This window comes from Halyomorpha halys, unplaced genomic scaffold, assembly GCF_000696795.3.
Source record: "Halyomorpha halys isolate HHAL.00 unplaced genomic scaffold, Hhal_1.1 Scaffold1437.1, whole genome shotgun sequence".
NCBI classification, from domain to species: Eukaryota; Metazoa; Arthropoda; class Insecta; order Hemiptera; family Pentatomidae; genus Halyomorpha; species Halyomorpha halys.
In genome coordinates this window covers 262,671-281,538 of record NW_027108996.1, presented here as the reverse complement: position 1 = coordinate 281,538, position 18,868 = coordinate 262,671, and the positions used below count along the sequence as shown (strand labels likewise).

Here is an 18,868-nt window from a genome sequence, read left to right as displayed (position 1 = left end):
AATGTTTAGGTCTTCAGCATTGCTATAATGTTTAGGTCTTCAGCATTGCTATAATGTTTAGGTCTTCAGCATTGCTATAATCATAAGACTCCTGTCAGAACTGTTGCTGACATTGAAAATATTGGATTAAATTTTCTTATCATTAAGAAACAGACTGCATATGGCGGTCATCTTTGTCAGTTATCATCTTTTACTTCCAACCAGTTATCACTTACCAAAACTTAATACCAATATTATATTACTTAAAAAGAAATTTATGGTTTTTAAAAAACTGTTAAATCAGTTTTAAAGAATCAGATATAAAAAAAAACTTCAATTCACAAAAAATTTCAGATACCATGTTTTACAACCGAATGGCTCATATTCAAAATAGCCATGTTAAAAAAAAAATTAAGAACATTTAGCTTACCAATAGGCATACTCTACGTTTCATAGACCATTAAAAATCAAAATTATTCAATAATTTTAAACTGGCACTTATTCCATCAATTATTAAATTATATATATGATAAACTTTAAGGAATTACTGAAATTTAAAATCAGGGATTATAAATAAGTTATCTAACAATTATATATTACTATTTATGGCATTGTTCATCTTCAGCTTTAGGTTTCTTTGTATCATTTAGGGTTCCAGTACTCTTTGTATATATAAGAGAGCTCTGTAGACATACAGTGTATATCAGCTTTATGGTCCTGCTCATTAAATTGATCATTTGCTAAGATTATTATCATCCCGAGTTATTACAATCTAACCATTTTTATATTCGTCCTATACCATTCTGTTGTGTTAAGGGTACAGAGCAATAAGGAGTAAAGCAATAGAAACCAAATCTTCATAATAATTTTTTTATTTATTTTAAATCTAGCCAGGAAATCATGTCGGGAAGGCTATATAAGTATGATAAATATGAAATAAAGATGAAAAAAGAATTAGCCCAATTCTGTTAATTTTACTGATAAATTACGTAAAAATACTTACTCATTTCAGTTGAACTATATTTATAATAATTATTCAAAACAAAACATATAAAAAGATCACAAACAAAAGAGGAAAGAAAGAAGAATAGTTTACCTTTTAACTATTAATTTCACACACAATCATTGATAAGACTTGATAGACACTTCTTAATCTTTTCACCTCAAAATAATGATGAAATCTGTCAACCACGGCATTTCAGCCAAACGATGTAGGCCAACATCAGTGCTACAATAAAGAAGTCAATAAAAAAATCAAATAAATACAGATGCACATAAAAAATAATGATTATGAAATAAATAAAAAAATTTGAATGATACAACATAATGGAAAAAATCATCGGAAAAAGACAAGCATATAATAATATAGACAAACGAAAATAAAAGAAATGTTTGTTCTATAAATTATATCTATTTTATTTCATTGTTTATTACTTCCTGAACACACTTAGTTTTAATTTTTATTGGCACTTTCATCAATTTACAATTTTCTACTTATAAAACAAAACATCAACATTTTCTCTTTTTGTATAACACTTTAAAAGTATTTAGAAAACAAAAGAACTTTCTTAACTCTACCTTATAGATTATACATTTATTAGAAGGCCAGTGGATGCATCAATCATAAGTATGATGAAATTAAGTTTCAAATTTGGCAACATTAATCTTAAAAAAAAAATAAACTTTAACACAAAAAAAACAAGCAATAGAAAATGCTGGCATATATTTTGTAGAGTACATTTAATTATGATCATTTTCAGGATACACTATTAACTTTTTATTACTTTCACTTATATATGTATGAAAAATATAGTAAGGGAAAGTACTAAGATCGTTAGAAATTTTGAATTCCAGTTTACGACGGAAATACGCGTTTTAAGGTCCCCTTAATTCAAATAAACAAGTCCCACAAAATGGTGTGTGGTTCAAAAACAAAAGTAGTATGACACTGAAATTGCATATTTAGAACAGATGTATGCCTGGGATGTGGGAGCAACTTTTTTGTTAAAATCAGCTAAGCAGAAGAACAATTTTATAGAATCGATTTTTCAATTTTCTCAAAAACAGCTCCAACGATGTTGATTAAACTCAGTCGATAAATATAAAATTAGGCGATCTTTAATATCAGAGAGGTTTAATCCTCAATGAAATAGTCTAACAGGGCTTAAATGCGTATTATTAAAAAAAATCTTCCTCTATAATATGAAAATACCCATCTCACATTTTTACTTGTCATTAAAAATGGATAAATATAAACTATGAAAGGATTTGATAATTAACCTTAGGATATACGAGGAAGAATGTTTGTTCCAGGTTGAAAAAACATTTCCGGAGATAAGAATAGTGATATAGAAGTATTAAATATTGCTGGAAAGCCAAAGATTTTAGTAAGCATAATATTAACAAAGAAATTCATATAATAGAGAATGATGAGAAATGCATAAAGAAAAGATCTGTTTTAAAACGAGTTTTAACTGGCAGGCTCAAGAGGTTTTCCGTTTCGGCAGCCTGGTAACATTTTCTTGACAACACTTTAATATATTATAATACCTCTTAACCTACATATGGGCCATTTAATTGACAAGATAACTTCATAAAATCTTTCTTAGAATTTTAAATATAATTTTTATAACAATAAAGCATTGAAGGAATGGTTTAAATCAAATTATAAATTTTTGTAAAATGCTATACTTCTGTTTTTCTGCAAGTTTCAGTTCTGAAACTAGTGAGGATTAATTTCAAATCAAAGTGAAAGTTTTGTATGCACCATTTTTTTTTTTTTTTTTAATAAAGGGAATAATCTAGACTTTCTTTTAACACTAGTATCAAAATGTCTATAGTATATATATTCAGTATGTAGTCCAATGAAGACTGTCTACTTTTTTTTTTTTCTATTTAAAAAACGTTAAACGATCCACTACCCACCAACCTAAGAGTGTATTAATATTATCATTTTTACGTAGTTACCAGTGGAAAGTAAGATTCCTCTCTTCTTTAGATGTATCCCACACCCAGAAAAACATATGCAAGAAAAGAAATGATTATTTTCAACTGAACTTTGCAGCCATCAATCAGAAGGTATGGTTCTCTTCTGGACAGAGAATGGGAGATGACCCCGATAGATGAGAAGCCCGAGATTGACCAAAGAGTGGCAATGCTTACGGGCGCCATCACTGAAGCGGCGAGTATTACCCTCCATCGCCAAAGGGCGAGAGTACGTCCGGTCCCATGGTGGACGCCGGCTCTAACACAGTTAAAAAAAGAATACTACAGAGCCAGGCGTAGGTACCAGGAGTGCAGAAATGATGAGAGGAGGCCTGCACTCCGAGAAGAATCTAGGCATAGGTATAGGGTATACCGAAACGGAGTGCGTTGCCAGAAGAAGAAATCCTGGGACAAATTTATCGTAGAGGAATCAGAAAAGAATCCCTAGGGTGTTCCGTACAGGGTGGCACTGGGGAAGGTTAAGCCGTTACAAGTGTGTAGGGACGTGGAGGAGAGGGCAGAGAAATATGTCTTATTGATAATGTTTGACATCTCTTCCGCCTTCGACAGCATTTGGTGGCCCCATGTACTCCAGCGGTTGCAAGAGCTCAACACCCCCAGTAATCTATTCTCCCTCGTAGGTAGTTACCTCAATAACAGGAGTGTTGGATCAGGGGTCACTACTACGAGGTCAAGAGAAAAATCGAAAGAGGAGGTCCACAGGGTTTAGTCCTAGGACCAGCTCTGTGGAAGCTAGTATTCGATGAGTTGCTGGGGGAACTAGAGGACAAGGGGTTCCTTGCCACGGCTTATGTAGACGACCTGGCAGTCATCGTGGCCAAGAACAGCAGATCCAGACAAAAGACAGAAGCGGAAAGGTGTGCCAGTCGTAGGAGAGTGGTGCGTGAATTTCCTATTAAAACCGGAGTATGATTATTTATTACATCAGTTAGCAGACTAAATCGATTAATATAATTTTATATTAATTACGTAAAAAAAATAATTTAATTTAAAAAAATATAAAATACTACAAAATATTCCCATTTCTTTTAAGGGACGGCATATCACTGCATATTTCCTTAAATATATTGGTTATTATTGAAGTTTTCTATTTTTTGTAAATTGTTATTTTTGAGACCTACTCAAAATGTTCAATTAACTGTTTCATCAATCATTATTCAAAATTTTAAAAATATTTGAAATAACGTTTTACATATTATTTAGCTTAATTTTTTTTTTTTGAAACTATATCATTGTTTGATTTTCGTTTCTCTGTTTCTTATTTTTCCATCGTATTTAATCATTCTCGGTACTTCCATACAAAGTAGAGCACCTCTAACCCCTCACAGATTTTAGCGGGACAGGTTTAATTTTAAATAATTAATTTATTCAGTTTTATAACAGCCAAGATTAACTAAGAAAAGCAAATAAAATACTATAAAATTTTCATTCGTGTTTTATTAAATGAGCTTTTTTATTCTTTGAATATCCTTCAATCTTCAACAATCCTTAATTCGCAAAGTTATTATGATAAAGTTGGTTATTTCTTTATTCATCTCAAAAACTCATCTTATTGATGTTAAATTGGGTTCAGAACAGATCTTACAGAAAACCTAAGATTGAGGGGTTTCTTATTTCATTTTAAAATTTCTTATTTATTTATAAGAAGGGTACATATTGTAACCATATTAGAATTAACTATCTGCTTAAGAAAGGAGCAAATACGCTGGCATAGAAGAAGGAAAAAATACATAAAAAGGAAAAGAACATTAAAATATACATAAAAGTAAAAATCAAAACATCTTCAGTAAAGTAGGCTAATAAAATTATGGTTAAATTATTGTTTTAAATTTAAATTTATGTAAACTATATTACAAAAACTGTTTCATGTCTTATTTCTAATATTGGTCTAATTAGGATTTATGTAGACAATTAACTATCATTCAAATAAACATTTAGAATGTTAGGCTGTTCACAGCTTTCAAGGTATTATGAAAAAAAATTCAAAGAGAACCTGCCTAAATTAAGCAACAAAAATTTAAAAAATATAGATGTAAGTTCAATAGGTCATATCTTTCCAAATAATGAAACAAATTTAATGATTTTATTTTTGATTTGCTGGTAATTTAATTACCATTCAAATAAGAGCAGTTTAGATTTTTTTTTTTAAATCAAGGAGTTCAATAGTTTTAAACATTTCTATTATGGCATTGAACATTTTGAAAAAACATAGTATGTAAATTTGTACAGTAGTTCATATATGTAGATGAATTGATATCAAACTCACTCATATTCCAATATCATCATCATAATATAACATTTAAAGAGAATATAGGTATATTTAAATATAATAATAATAATGAAGGCCTAACAAACCCGAAGGTTTGATGCCAATACCACCAATCGCTCTCTACATACATCCTTCCAGTGATGCCTCTCCAAATCCAATGCTGCTAAATCAGTTTTAACGCAGTCCTCCCATCTACGTTTTAGTCTACCCCTCGGTTCAGTTGCATATTAAAACTTAAGCCCTACAACCTCACACCAAATTATAAATAATATTTTTAAAATAAAATAGAAAAATACGAATCACTTATGAGTACTCTTTGTTACAGAAACTGATGGGATTTGTGTTTGGCCAAGAGGAAGAGCAATAGGAGGAAGCAGTACAATCAATTTTATGGTATACGTAAGAGGTAATAGAAGAGATTATGATGGCTGGGCAGCTCTAGGAAACCCTGGTTGGTCTTATGAGGAAGTTCTACCATACTTCCGCCTATCAGAGGACAACAGGAATCCAATATATGCAATGGACACAACTTACCATTCCACTGGAGGTTACCAGACTGTATCTAATGTAAACTATCAGACGCCATTGTTAAATGCTTATCTAGCAGGTGGAGAAGAGATAGGCTTTCAAGTTAGAGACATTAATGCACAGAAACAAACTGGGTTTATGGCATTACAAGGTACATTAAGAAATGGCTCAAGATGTTCAACAGGAAAAGCATTCTTAAGGCCAGTGAGAAATCGAACTAACCTTAATGTTGCGGAAGAATCGTTTGTGACTAAAATAAATTTTATCAACAACAAAGCAGTCGGTGTCACGTTTATAAGGAACAACCAACAAATAAATGTAACAGCTAAAAAGGAAGTCATAATATCAGCAGGTTCGATCAATTCAGCTCAGCTGTTAATGCTTTCTGGAATCGGTCCAGCTGATGAATTGAATAGATTTGGAATTCCTGTGATTCAGAATTTGAGTGTAGGTTACAACCTTCAAGATCACTGTGGTGCACCTCTTTATTATAAAACCAATCCTCCAGTAGCGATCACAGCCTCATCTTATGAAAACATTGAAGCTATTGTAGAATATTCACAGCCAAATGGAACTGGCCCACTGACAACGCCAATAGGGATCGAAGCGATAGCATTTTTAAATTCCACTTTTTCAAATTCATCCCTCGATTATCCAGACACTGAAATACATTTCACATCATTTAATTTAAATTTGGAAAGTTACAGCAGCATTTGGTTTGGTTTAGGGTTGATCATTCACCCGAAAAGTAGGGGAAGAATAACATTACAATCAACAAACCCCTATGAATATCCCTTGCTAAATCCGAATTATTTCACTGAATCTGAGGATCTAGAAGCAGCAGTACAAGCACTGAAATATGTGTCCGCAGTAGCGAACTCGACAGCAATGGAAATTTATAATAATGCTATTCAGTTGCAATTACTTTCTCTTTGTAATAATTATACAGTGTACAGTGAAGAATTTTACTCTTGTGTAGCAATGACATACACAACAACTATATTTCATCCCGTGGGTACATGTAAGATGGGACCGAGCACTGATACAGAATCTGTGGTTAATCCACATCTTCGAGTTCATGGAATAGAAAACCTACGAGTCATCGATGCCTCAATCATGCCCTTTGTGACAGGAGGAAATACCAATGCCCCAACAATAATGATTGCCGAACGTGGAGCCGATATTATAAAAGCTTATTACAACCAACCAACACAGATCCCCCAGTAAAGTATATAACTAATGAGTCAAATTTGGAGGTTGAGAAAAAGACAAAAGAGGTAAAAGAAGATGGAGGAATAAAGACTGCTCTCAAAAAAGTAACTAAACATAAACTTTTATAAAATATTTAACTAAATAAGGAAAATGCTATTTATATTCAATACAACTTTTTAAATATATAATTTTTTAAAAAGTTGCAAGAAAAATTGTATTATTTTATTAAGTATACGAACGAGTATGAGTAGAGGATATCTGTATAAATGAATGAAAATTATTTAAATTCTTGCATCCTAAGGGGTTTGATAAAAATTTCAAATCTTTGTTCAGCATTAAACAAAATAAATTTTTTTACAAATAATTAATAAATATTTTAGTAATATACCTTTTTCTCTATTTACAATCAATGCTGAAAAGCTTGAATAGTAATAATTTAGAAGTGAAGCTTTGTAGGTTGAACAATAAATGTATAATGGAAGATTATTGATTGACCGTGTGTAAAGATGAAAGGAATATGGTCCGGGTGCGGTAAAAAAAAAAAAATTCAAATAGTATAATTCTACTATTTGAGTTTTTTTTTTGGCCGCACCCGGACCATATTCCTTTCAATAAATATATAAATAATTTATTTATCTTTATACACTCAACATAAAAAAAAAAAAAATCGAACACCCAATGTTTCTGATTATAAAGGCTGATTATGAGCAATTTTGTGGGTAATTTGGTTAGTTTTGAGTAGGCTGGGATAATATACATGAAAATAATTCATTCAGCCTCAAAAGAGGAAGAAATAATCTTTCATTTGTTTGGTTTATAGGACTTAATTCTTCTCAATTATGAATAGGTTATTGTACCTTTTAACATCAATTTTTCAACTTCACGTAGTTGATTTTTTCCTTCTTTATCAATTTTGGTTAAGAATAATGGTTCATCTGAATGAAGACATAGCCCATAGAGAAAGGCAGAGCCTCTAATACATTGTAGCAATGCTTGGAGTAACTAATACCACTATTCATGACCCAGTCCAGCAATTATGGGAAATAAGCAGCAACAAGCTGTCAACTGGCTGAGGACCAAAACACAATAAGACGATTAAGTTACAAGATATCTGTATTAAAAACTGTCCCTAGTAAGGCCCAAACTCAAAGGATGGTATCATAAAAAAAGATGATTATTTGCCAACTAGTAATGCGGAACTGTTATATTCCTTCATCATCAGATCATCTTCGATCTGTACCACTCTGTCTACACCCTCTTAGCCGTACAGATCAATGAGAGATAACAATGAGGTCCATTTTCACCTCCAATGTTTATGCTAGAGGTAAAGTTAATTTTCAAGGTTCTTGCACACTCATTTAAATTCTCAATAGATTTATCAACTACTCCATTCGTTAACATTTTTGACTTATAAAAAATTTGAGCATAAAAAGCCAGATACAAATTTTTCTATAGTGAGGTGAATATTTTAGTCAATAAACTTTCAATAAAATAATCCAGAAGTCAATTATGATTGAACTTCCATTTAACAATTAGATTAATTATTGAGATGAAGCATAAAATGATGATGGGTTAATTGTAATAACTTTCATTTCAAAATATAATCATTCAAAACTAAATATAATTGATTCTCGAGTTAAATAAATAATAACAATGTACAAACTATCCAAAATTTTTTTTTTATCATCTTTAATTTGTTTTTTGTTTTTAAATTAGAGCAATAGTAAATTTCATTTATAAAAATGAATGAATGCTAAGTAGTAGAAAATTATCAATTTTTCAAAGTTGGAAGAAATATTCAATAGAAAAATATGCACAAATTTTAAAAAAAGTGGAGTAGAACATATTTTTTAAGTAAATATATGCAATCAGTTACCTTAAAACTATTGATAGTGAAGCACTTCATGTATATATAGATGAGTCAATACTAACTAGATCCTTGCTCTTATCAAAGTAGCAACAGGCTTCAAGGCAGAAGACAACAGGTGGGACGGAGGAAACTGAAAGGTAAAGTTTTATATAGCAAGATAAACTATCTAGGTACCATTTTTGATAAAAGTCGTAAAAAATAAAATTCACAAGATATCTACTAGTTGATCAAATTATATCTAATTAATCTAAAATAATACACTGAGATACCTGAGCTGTCAGAAAAACAAACAGAGCTAAGACGTACTTTAACTAATAGATCTTTTATATATGTGGGGAATATTATAAGAAAAGTCAACATATCCACTTATCGGAGAAACCCTTCTAGATAAGTTAAATTTATATTTTGAGAAAAACTTTATAAATTCTAGATGTATAATTTTAATTTGACAAAAAAATCTTTACTTTTGAGAAGTCGATATTAACTTTTGATAGAATACTTCTCTATTTTAGTAATGTATTAAGCTGGGCTTTAACTACCGTTGTGATTCATTGAAGGAGTACAAATCAATTTTATTTATTATTTCATGTTGACGTTGTTAGTAATTGAATTTTCAATACTAACTTAAAAAAAAAAAAAAAAAATGTTATCCTTTATTGGTTTCTTGAACATGAATTCAGTCAAGTTTAAAAACAATGTAAATATTCTCAAATTAACATAATCTGATTGTAATAAAAATAACTAACTTCTTAATTGTAAAAAGTAATAAACCATCTTAGTAATCCAAAAAAGTAAAACTATATAAAAAAAATTAAATAATCTATTGCAAACAATAGGCCTCATTGCTACAAGCCATAATTAAAAAAAAAAATAATAATCTAAAAGATTTAGTGTTAACATTGTCTAAATATAACAGAGTGGTTCAATTTATGCATAAAAATAAAGAATTATTTAAATAAATTCCACAAGATATTCTCTCATATCTACTAAATAGAGAAATAAAGATTTACTTACACCCTTCAACAATTTGACAATGTTTCAAAATATATAAATTTCTGTAATACTCAAAAACCATTAGATTTTTATACAAAAAATAACTATAATTGTAAAAGTATTAAAATATACGAGAAATATTCTGAATGAGGAATTGGTTTTAATTCAATATTGCAACAGAAAACCCTTAGGAATAATTTTTCTTTAATAATTAAAGGCAAGATTATTCCAAAATAATTTTAATTTACTTTCAAGATGTTTTGGCATCATTAGGAACATTATCACGATGCAAAAAAATATAATTCCATTACATCTATTCTAAAAAAAAAATAATTTAATAATTTAGAAATAAATTAAATTTTTTTTAGAATAGATGTCACAGAATTATATTTTTTGAAGTGTTCCTGACATTGGCGTGAGAGCTGTATACATCACAGCATTTCGATAGTAAATTAAAATCATGGTAAAATAATCTTGCCAACAAATATACCTTAATCTAAATAATATTCATTATACATATTTTTTTAAAATTATGATTATTAAAATTTGAAGGTAGAAAAAAAGAGGTTAAATTAAAATTTGTTTTGTCCAAAAAAAAAAATATCAGAATTAATAGTATAAATTTCTTTTTAATAAAATAAAAACTTTTTCTATTTTCCTTACTCTTAGGTAAAAATAAAAATTATAAATTGGAATTCCAAAAAAAAAATTCTAAGCCCTCAATGCAACAGGTAGACCTGAGGGACCCAAAGTTATTTTTATTTATCTGTCATTTCGGTGTTTTGAACTAATTTATTTTTCTTTTTTTTTTTAAGTTGTACAATCTATTTCCATATAAATAAGTAAAGCAATAAATGCATTATATTGAACGTATGTATAATATAAAAAGTTGAAAAATAATTGTTAGTGGTTCCAACTGATCTACCTGTAACATTAGGAGTTAGTATCTATTAGTATAACATTCAAATATCTACATGAATTTATCCTCATAAGTACAAAATAAAATTTATTAAATAAATAAATACACTAGCGTGGAAAGGGGAAAAAAATCTTAATCTAATGCAGTATAGATCAGAGATTCCCAACCTTTTTTTGAAGGTGGAACCCTTTTGGTACTAGAAGGAAAATGGCAGAACTCTTTTGGTAGAAGTCAAAAAATCGTGGAATCCCTATGCAATAATTTGATAAAAATAAAGTGCCAAATGCCATCTCTTCAGCAAAATCTAATAAAAGCTCGATATCTAGATAAAACCTGTTTAAAATTACAAACAATCTGAGATGGTAAGTTTCAAAACTGTGTCAGTAACATGACATGACCTGTTCTTTAATAATTTCATGGAAGCCCAGTTAGGAATCACTGGTAGAGACACATATTTCCACAAAATGTTTGGATAAAACTCTAAACTAATTACCACAGACGAATATTCTTAAAACTAACTTTGATAAAATTAAAAATATAAAATGGACTGATCCATGTAATCAAATACAAAACATTCTCATATAATACTAATATAAATAATAATTAATATAGATCTTTATAAAAAATATTTCAGAAAATTAGTGTTAGTACATGAATTCTTTTAAACTAGGGACATTTAATAGCTTCAAAGAGAGAAATCAGAGTGGATCAACTGACATACAGCCAAGCCAACATCAAATATCTTTAAATTTGGTTATAATGCTCTCTGATTTTCAGTATGTTTGACATCAGCTCAGCAATATCACCTTTAACTGCATTTTATGTTGCCTTGTTTGGAGCTACAATGTTGTTCAACTATAATTCTATCGACCCGAATCTCCGTCCCATCAACATACCTTCAACTAAACTACTTCCAGCATACGATTTCATAATAGTTGGAGCAGGATCAGCAGGTGAATCAAAAGCAAATTCTCTTATGTAAAGTTTTTATTTTCGAATTCATGTTTACATGAGGTTATTGGCATGTTACTTAGTTTAGATATTCCAAAGAGCTAGTAAAAATAGCATCAATATAAGCGAAATACAATTACTGGCTTATGTTTAGAAGATGCCGCTTTAATTTTATGTGTCGTCCACTAAATTATTTTTCGGTAAATGATATTATTAAATCATTGTTAATTTTTATTTATATGAAGGTTGCGTCCTGGCTAATAGACTGTCTGAAAATCCTAACTGGAATATATTGCTATTGGAAGTTGGACCAGATGAAAATATTATCACTGACACGCCGCTTCTAGCTTTTAATATGTGGAGATCTCCACTGGATTGGAACTATACAACTGTCCCACAGCGAAGAGCCTGCTTGTGTAGGTTATTGGTGATTTGGAATGTGTATTTTGTATTATTCCATGTTTGAACAAATGAACTCTGTCAACAGTGGCTGGAGGAAGGTGCGAATGGCCTCGGGGCCGAGTTATTGGGGGCAGCAGTACGTTGAACTTCATGGTTTATGCCAGAGGGAACAGAAAGGATTATGATGGGTGGGCAGCCGATGGTAACATTGGATGGTCATATGATGAAGTTCTACCATACTTCAGGTATTCTGAAGATAATAGAGATTATGGTGAAACCGAGTTCCATGGTGTGGGCGGACCGTTAACGGTGTCGAGGGCTGCCTATCACACCCCACTACAGGATGCGTTTCTTCAGGTAAGGGAATTTTGATTATTTTAATACTTAGATAAAGAGCCAATTTAAGGTTCTTTTTTCCAACAAAATTACCCCTAATCCAAGATCATCAGCAATTTAAAATGTATTTGTGTTAAAAAGTAATTACAATTGTTTTATAGTCAGTAATATAAATCATTTAAGAAATTGTGCTCTATTTTCTAGGCGGGTAAGGAACTAGGATTTGACATCGTAGATCCAAACGCTATGAACCAGACTGGATTCTCTATTTTACAGGGAACACTCAGGAATGGATCAAGGTAGTATGCACAATGAGGGGGCTGCAGTTAACAGTCCAGAAAAATATTTTTCTCATATTACTTCAACTACCTTCATTTTTCGTGATATCACTTAATTTTCTATTTCGAAAATTATGTTTAACTTAATTATCAAGGTCTTTTGAATCCGGAACCACTATTTAAAAATAAAAAAATGTTGAGTGTTAATGACTATTTCCTATTTCTGATAGTTCTCGTTTATCAGAATAAACCATAATGGACGAAAATATAAGGGTATATAGAAGTTAGTTCAGAGCCGTAACGAACGTAAATTTTAGAGAAAAAATATTTTGGCATGAATGTATTTAGAAGATTGAATTCCAAACATATTTATGGTATCATTTTGAGACCTGCCTTTCCTTCTTTTCTTGTGCTCACTGCCTTACATGCAACTGAGTAGATAAGATTGATTCTTCCCTTAATTAAGTCGAATTAAACTAAAATTACCTCCCTAAAGACATTCTTTAATTTTTTTGATTTTAATATTCCAAATATCTATTTTTAAAAAAACAAATAAAGCAATTAAATGATTAGAACTACTTTCCAAGAGAGTTTCTGCAAAACAAAAAAAAATATTTTGAATCTAATTAAATAATAATAATCAATTTTTTGATAACCATAATGGAGAAAAAAAGTTGAACTTATTACAAAACTAAAAGTTGAGTTATGTAGACGCTTTGTTGTTTTTAAGGTCTGATATTAACACCATTGGTAATAGAAATGGGGGTATACATAGATATCGAAATTCTTTATCATTTATTGTATTGTACGAAAATAGGTGCTCCACTGGAAAGGCGTTCCTAGGACCAGCACGTAACAGACCAAACTTGCATGTGGCTGAGGGATCATATGTTACAAAAATTCTAATCGAACCAAATACGAAAACCGCATTTGGGGTCCAATTTGAAAGAGGTGGTCAGGTACAGTGTATGTACTCTGTAGTATATACTCTATCTTAAATTGATTATAATGTTTACATTTTGTTCTCAGACATTCGAAATAAAAGCCAAGAAAGAAGTTATAATGTCAGCTGGTGCTTTAAACACACCACAACTTCTGATGCTCTCTGGCATAGGTCCAGCCGATCATCTTGGTAATTTAGGAATACCTATCATTGCGGTACGGATATTTTGAAAATTTATATAAATAATTTTGAAATCAATAGAATGACTTACCCTTTCTGTCCTGGTTGGAATGCATAAGCAAAACTTAGTAAATTGCTACAACGAAGCAATTGCTGCTATCATAGTTTGATTCATTTAAATATTTTAATAATAACCTTGAGAATAAACATATACGTATAATACCGTCTGGCATTATCCTTTTAGAACATAAATCAAGTGTTACAATAATAATGGTACACAAAGAGAATCGGTTTAATCGTTAACTAAATCTTAGCATTCTATTGAAAGCATATCTTTATTCTTCTATGTGCCACTATTAAAAAACTACTATCTATAACATTTCAGGATCTTCCAGTTGGAAATAATCTTCATGACCACTATGGGACACCTGTTGTATTCAGTCTTAATGAACCGATAACTATAACACAAGATCAATACATGTCACTGGATTCAATTTTAAGCTACACCATGAATGGCCAAGGTCCTCTCACGGTACCTATTGGTATGTTGTCAAATTCGATTGTTGAATGTTCATTAAGTTTTGTCTGACGGTGTGCTCGATCATTAAAAAAACTTGTAACTTTAATTAATACTTTACTTTGTTCAGAACTGGACCACACTCTAACACGCTCCTGTTTTCTGTTTGAAATTTCTAGATGTTTTAAAAAAGTTCAAATTTGAATTTTCTGTGACATATAGGTATGAGTTTCGATGAATTAAAATACAGATTAAAAAAAATAGTATAAATGTACCTCTCTAACATTATTCACCAATCGAAGCATCTTGATCTGGTGCCATACATTTCCTGATTAATGAGGTTTTTGGAGATCACATGGGGTCCCATCCTTGCGATATTGTATGCGAAGGCTACTGAGCTTGACGATTCTTACAACACAGACTCATTAATTAAAGAGTACTCCTCTTTTCGTGTGCCTTCTTTATATTTCACTATGCCGTAAATACGCTTCAGGATTTTTCTCTCAAATTTTAGGAGATCCATATCATCAGGCTTCGAGATGATCCATACTTCTGACCCTTATGTAAACTTTAGTCTCATCAGAATCTTATACAATCTTTTGTTTTTTTGGGGGGGGGAGGGGAGGAGGGGCTCGCGATATCGAGTTACTTCTTATAAACCGACGCAGTAAAAAAATAACGCCTAGTGACTAATGTATTTAATATTGATTTTAGTCGAAATGAGTGTGAGTAAGCGCCAACCTGGATATAATTTTTGGTTAGAGAGGTATTGACAGGAAGTCCTAACTTCCAAGCAGCACTATCGACGTAAGGCTTCTTCCACTTAGGTAGCTTAGAATCTCTTAACAATCTCGAAATCATCAGGTTAGCCCAAAATTCACTTTGCTTGTCAGGATTATTGATTTTCCTCTTCTAGCTTTTTACAAACCAATACTGAAAAGCAGATATGGTATACTCCTTGATGAATGCTATTGTCAGTATTAAACCCCTCTGAATACGCACTACACACTAAATATTTATAGTAAGTTTTACCAAGTGGATAAGTTTAATATCAAGATGCCCATAAAATTGTAGTAAACGATCCCTCTTGTGAATAGGATAAAAAACCTTTTCATTCTAAGTTGTGAGTATCATTTCCTCAGTCCACTTCACAACGAGAATATTACGTAGAGCTTGGAATAGCTGGTCTCCCCCTTCTTGTAATAATTCGGCAGACAGGTTATCAAAGCCTTGTTACTAGTAGTTTTTTAATTTGACAATGGCTTTCCTCAGATCCCTATCGTTTGGGGCTTAAGTTTATCTTCAGAAGCTCCACCAAGGTCAATCTGTTATGTTTCATGTGCCTGATTTACGCCAGTGAAGTGGTTATTCCATCATTGTACTATCTTGAACTTTGTTCAGTTGTAATCCAACCGAGTCCTTGCAAATTGAGGTTTAGTGAACAGCCAACGTTCGTGCTTAAGAGATGTAATAAATGCGTGGTCTCACCAATCAGATTCTATTGAATTGCCTGTGTATTTGGGATAGTGCTAAATCAAATATAGATATGCTATAAGAGAAGCCTCCCTCATCAAGTTCTATTTCTTATGTGCAATTTGTCAACTATAAAAACTCTCAAACCATAACTGCTGATAAAAAAGTATATTTACTGTCAAAATAATTTCATAAAAATTCATCTTATTCAATTGATTTGATGAATTCAAAGATATGTCTTACTCAAATATTTTGTTGATAATGTATATTCACAACTTAATCCAATTTTTTGAAAAGGAATTGAGAATCTTGCTTTCGTTAACACGAGCATGAATCCAAGAGAGCTGGATTTCCCAGACATCGAAATCCACCTCACTTCCTCATTACCAGACATGCACAACAACAAGCAGCTGTGGTTCGGCCTGGCTCAAGTGCTGCATCCTAAAACCAGGGGCACGATCCGCCTGCAGAGTACCAACCCCTTCGACCCACCTCTAATGGACCCAAGGTACTTAAAATCTTAGTTTAAAAAAATAATTAGTGACTCATATCAATAATTAAACTAGTTCTCAAAGCTCTACCAATAGAGTATGACAGAAATCATTTCTTTTTTTTTCTTTTACCAGATATTACGAGACAGATTATGATTACGAAACAGGAATAGAAGGTGTGAAGTATACAGTCGCTGTGTCGAATACTCCGACTTTTCAGAAACTAGGGTCAGCATTTTATCCGGATTTTTACACAGCATGCAGTTCTCTGACTCCTTTGACAGACGAGTATATTCAATGCATGGTTCAATATTACACCACCACTATATTCCATCCTGTAGGAACCTGCAGGTACGTTTTTTTACACTGGAATATTTTATTCATAATAAATATTATTTGTGCTATTCAGTAGCAGAAAACATAATATAATAAAAAGATTGAAAAAAAAAAACTATTTGCATTTTATCATATAGAGTTACGACAACTCTCGCGCTTAAAGCTAATCTTCGTAAATTGCTTCCAAAGAACTTCACTCAACTGTTGATTCATCAATTTTTGGTTCAATTTTTATTCATTTCTATTTTAAAAATAGTTTAATCACACATTTAAGTTTCAAAAATTTAGCTCATCTGCAAGGATAAGGTACCTGGGAAATGAGAAGAATATGAGCCAATCTGGCTGCCTTCTGTTTCAGTTTAGATTATAATGGCGGACATTCTTATTAACCTCAGCCTGTAAAGCTAGTAGGTTAGTATTATGTCTTTAATGGTACATAAATATTTTCTAGGGAGATGGTAAGGGCTGCGGTCAAGAAATTAATAGTTCTCAAATATTTATTTATCCCCCCCCCCAATAGAGGGGTTGAGAACTATTTTTCATTTCTTCTTTACTGCAGTCATGACCTTCAAAATCACATACCGTCGATAAATCATCAACATATATAATAAACATTTTTGATTTTAAAAAATTCCTACGTGATAAAGATTTCAATCTTCATACTAGTATAAAAAGAGAATTACAATAATTTTTATGAGAGCATATTTTGTAGTTAATCTATCTGGAAAAAATTATTTAGATAAAAGACCTATATTTTTGCGAACCTGATACATATCCTAATTGTATTTCACCCAGTAAACTTAATAGTATCAATGATTGTTACAGTAAAAATAAGAAAATGCCCAATCAGTGGAATGCCACCGACGATATCTCAACTTTAATAATGGTACATCTGGCAAAAGAAAAGTTTGATTTTGTTTTGAACTATACTAATTACAAAGAATTATCATAGACTAGGGTTTCTTCCCCTTATAGGGTCATACTAAAGACAGCGCCAAAGCAAGTATGGCTTTCATAACGTAACTCAATTCTACGCAAAACCGTCTAATAAAACATAAATATTTTTTTTGTCAGATGTGCCTCTACTAAAGTAAACTACACTTGTATTCGTATAATGATGGAGGTATATAATTTTTAAAGTTAGAATAAACGATAACAGTTTGATATTTTTCCTCAATATTATGCAAAATAACGAAGATTAAATATTCATCTCTAACCATTATTGTTCTATGTTTAGTTGCAACTCAGAGCTGTTATAACAGGTGTTTGCTGTTACTTGATAAATATAAGTTTAAACAAAATGATTAACTGGTCTAATAAAGAAACTCTTCAAAATTTTTATATTTAATACAAAATGACACCACTTTCAGCCCCATAGGCTGAAATAGTTTTACACTTTAACTTCAATAACACATTACTGAATAAGTTAATTCTTTATACAGGAAGAAGAATGAACGTAATTGATAAAATTTACAATCTTAACAGCATGATTATGAAATGTTGAATTTAAAGCTTACCTAATGATGTTGAATTTAGAGCTTACCTGGTCGAATTTTTGTGAATTGTCATCCACCATCTTCTTTATCGTATTTTACGTTTTCTTTATTTTTTGGGAATAAAAATAATATAATCCCAGGGCAATGGTTGAAACAACTTGTACGTACGCCATGTTTGCCTCTGAAAAACACGAGCATGTGGATATGGCGCTTGGATGTATTTTTTATTTACCGTGCATTTGTCTAAGTATCTGAATCCCGACAAGTGGCCAACATGTAGATCCGCCTAGATAAACACTACTCAACTGCCTATGCTTACCTAATAATAGGTATTTATTTCCATGATTCGTGGCCATTTATATAATTAGATAGTTAAAAGAAATGTAGGGTGAGAGAAAAAATTTTAAATTGAACTAAATGATTAGTGACTAAAATGTATTAATTGTTGTAACAGAATGGGACCTGATTCTGACAGTAGAGCAGTAGTAAGTCCACAACTAAGCCTTCATGGGGTCAACGGACTTCGAGTCGTGGATGCTTCTGTAATACCGACCATTCCAGGAGGCAACACAAATGCTCCAGTCATTATGGTTGCCGAGCGAGGTGCACAATTCATCAAACAAACTTGGTCGTCAGCGTAAAACAACAATATGGTAAACTGGTTAATATGTAAATAAATTTTTTTTGTT

The 18,868-nt window shown here is 31.3% G+C and overlaps 2 protein-coding genes across 2 annotated transcripts in view; both read left to right on the top strand.

Moving 5' to 3' along the window:
- Positions 1-7,324, top strand: part of LOC106689722 (glucose dehydrogenase [FAD, quinone]) — a 15,248-nt gene extending 7,924 nt beyond the window's left edge. Inside the window, exon 4 of the mRNA XM_014434863.3 lies at positions 5,580-7,324. Within this exon, the coding sequence (XP_014290349.1) occupies positions 5,580-7,009 (1,430 nt within the window). The 3' untranslated portion in view covers positions 7,010-7,324. The remainder of the gene's footprint in view (positions 1-5,579) is intronic.
- A 1,539-nt stretch (positions 7,325-8,863) lies between these two features.
- Positions 8,864-18,868, top strand: LOC106689723 (glucose dehydrogenase [FAD, quinone]). Its single transcript, XM_014434864.3, has 11 exons — positions 8,864-9,001; positions 11,554-11,729; positions 11,973-12,143; positions 12,215-12,486; positions 12,670-12,764; positions 13,561-13,702; positions 13,773-13,901; positions 14,252-14,408; positions 16,154-16,364; positions 16,483-16,698; positions 18,634-18,868. The coding sequence occupies exons 2-11, from the start codon at positions 11,555-11,557 to the stop codon at positions 18,818-18,820; spliced, it is 1,755 nt and encodes a 584-aa protein (XP_014290350.1). The 5' UTR covers positions 8,864-9,001; position 11,554; the 3' UTR covers positions 18,821-18,868.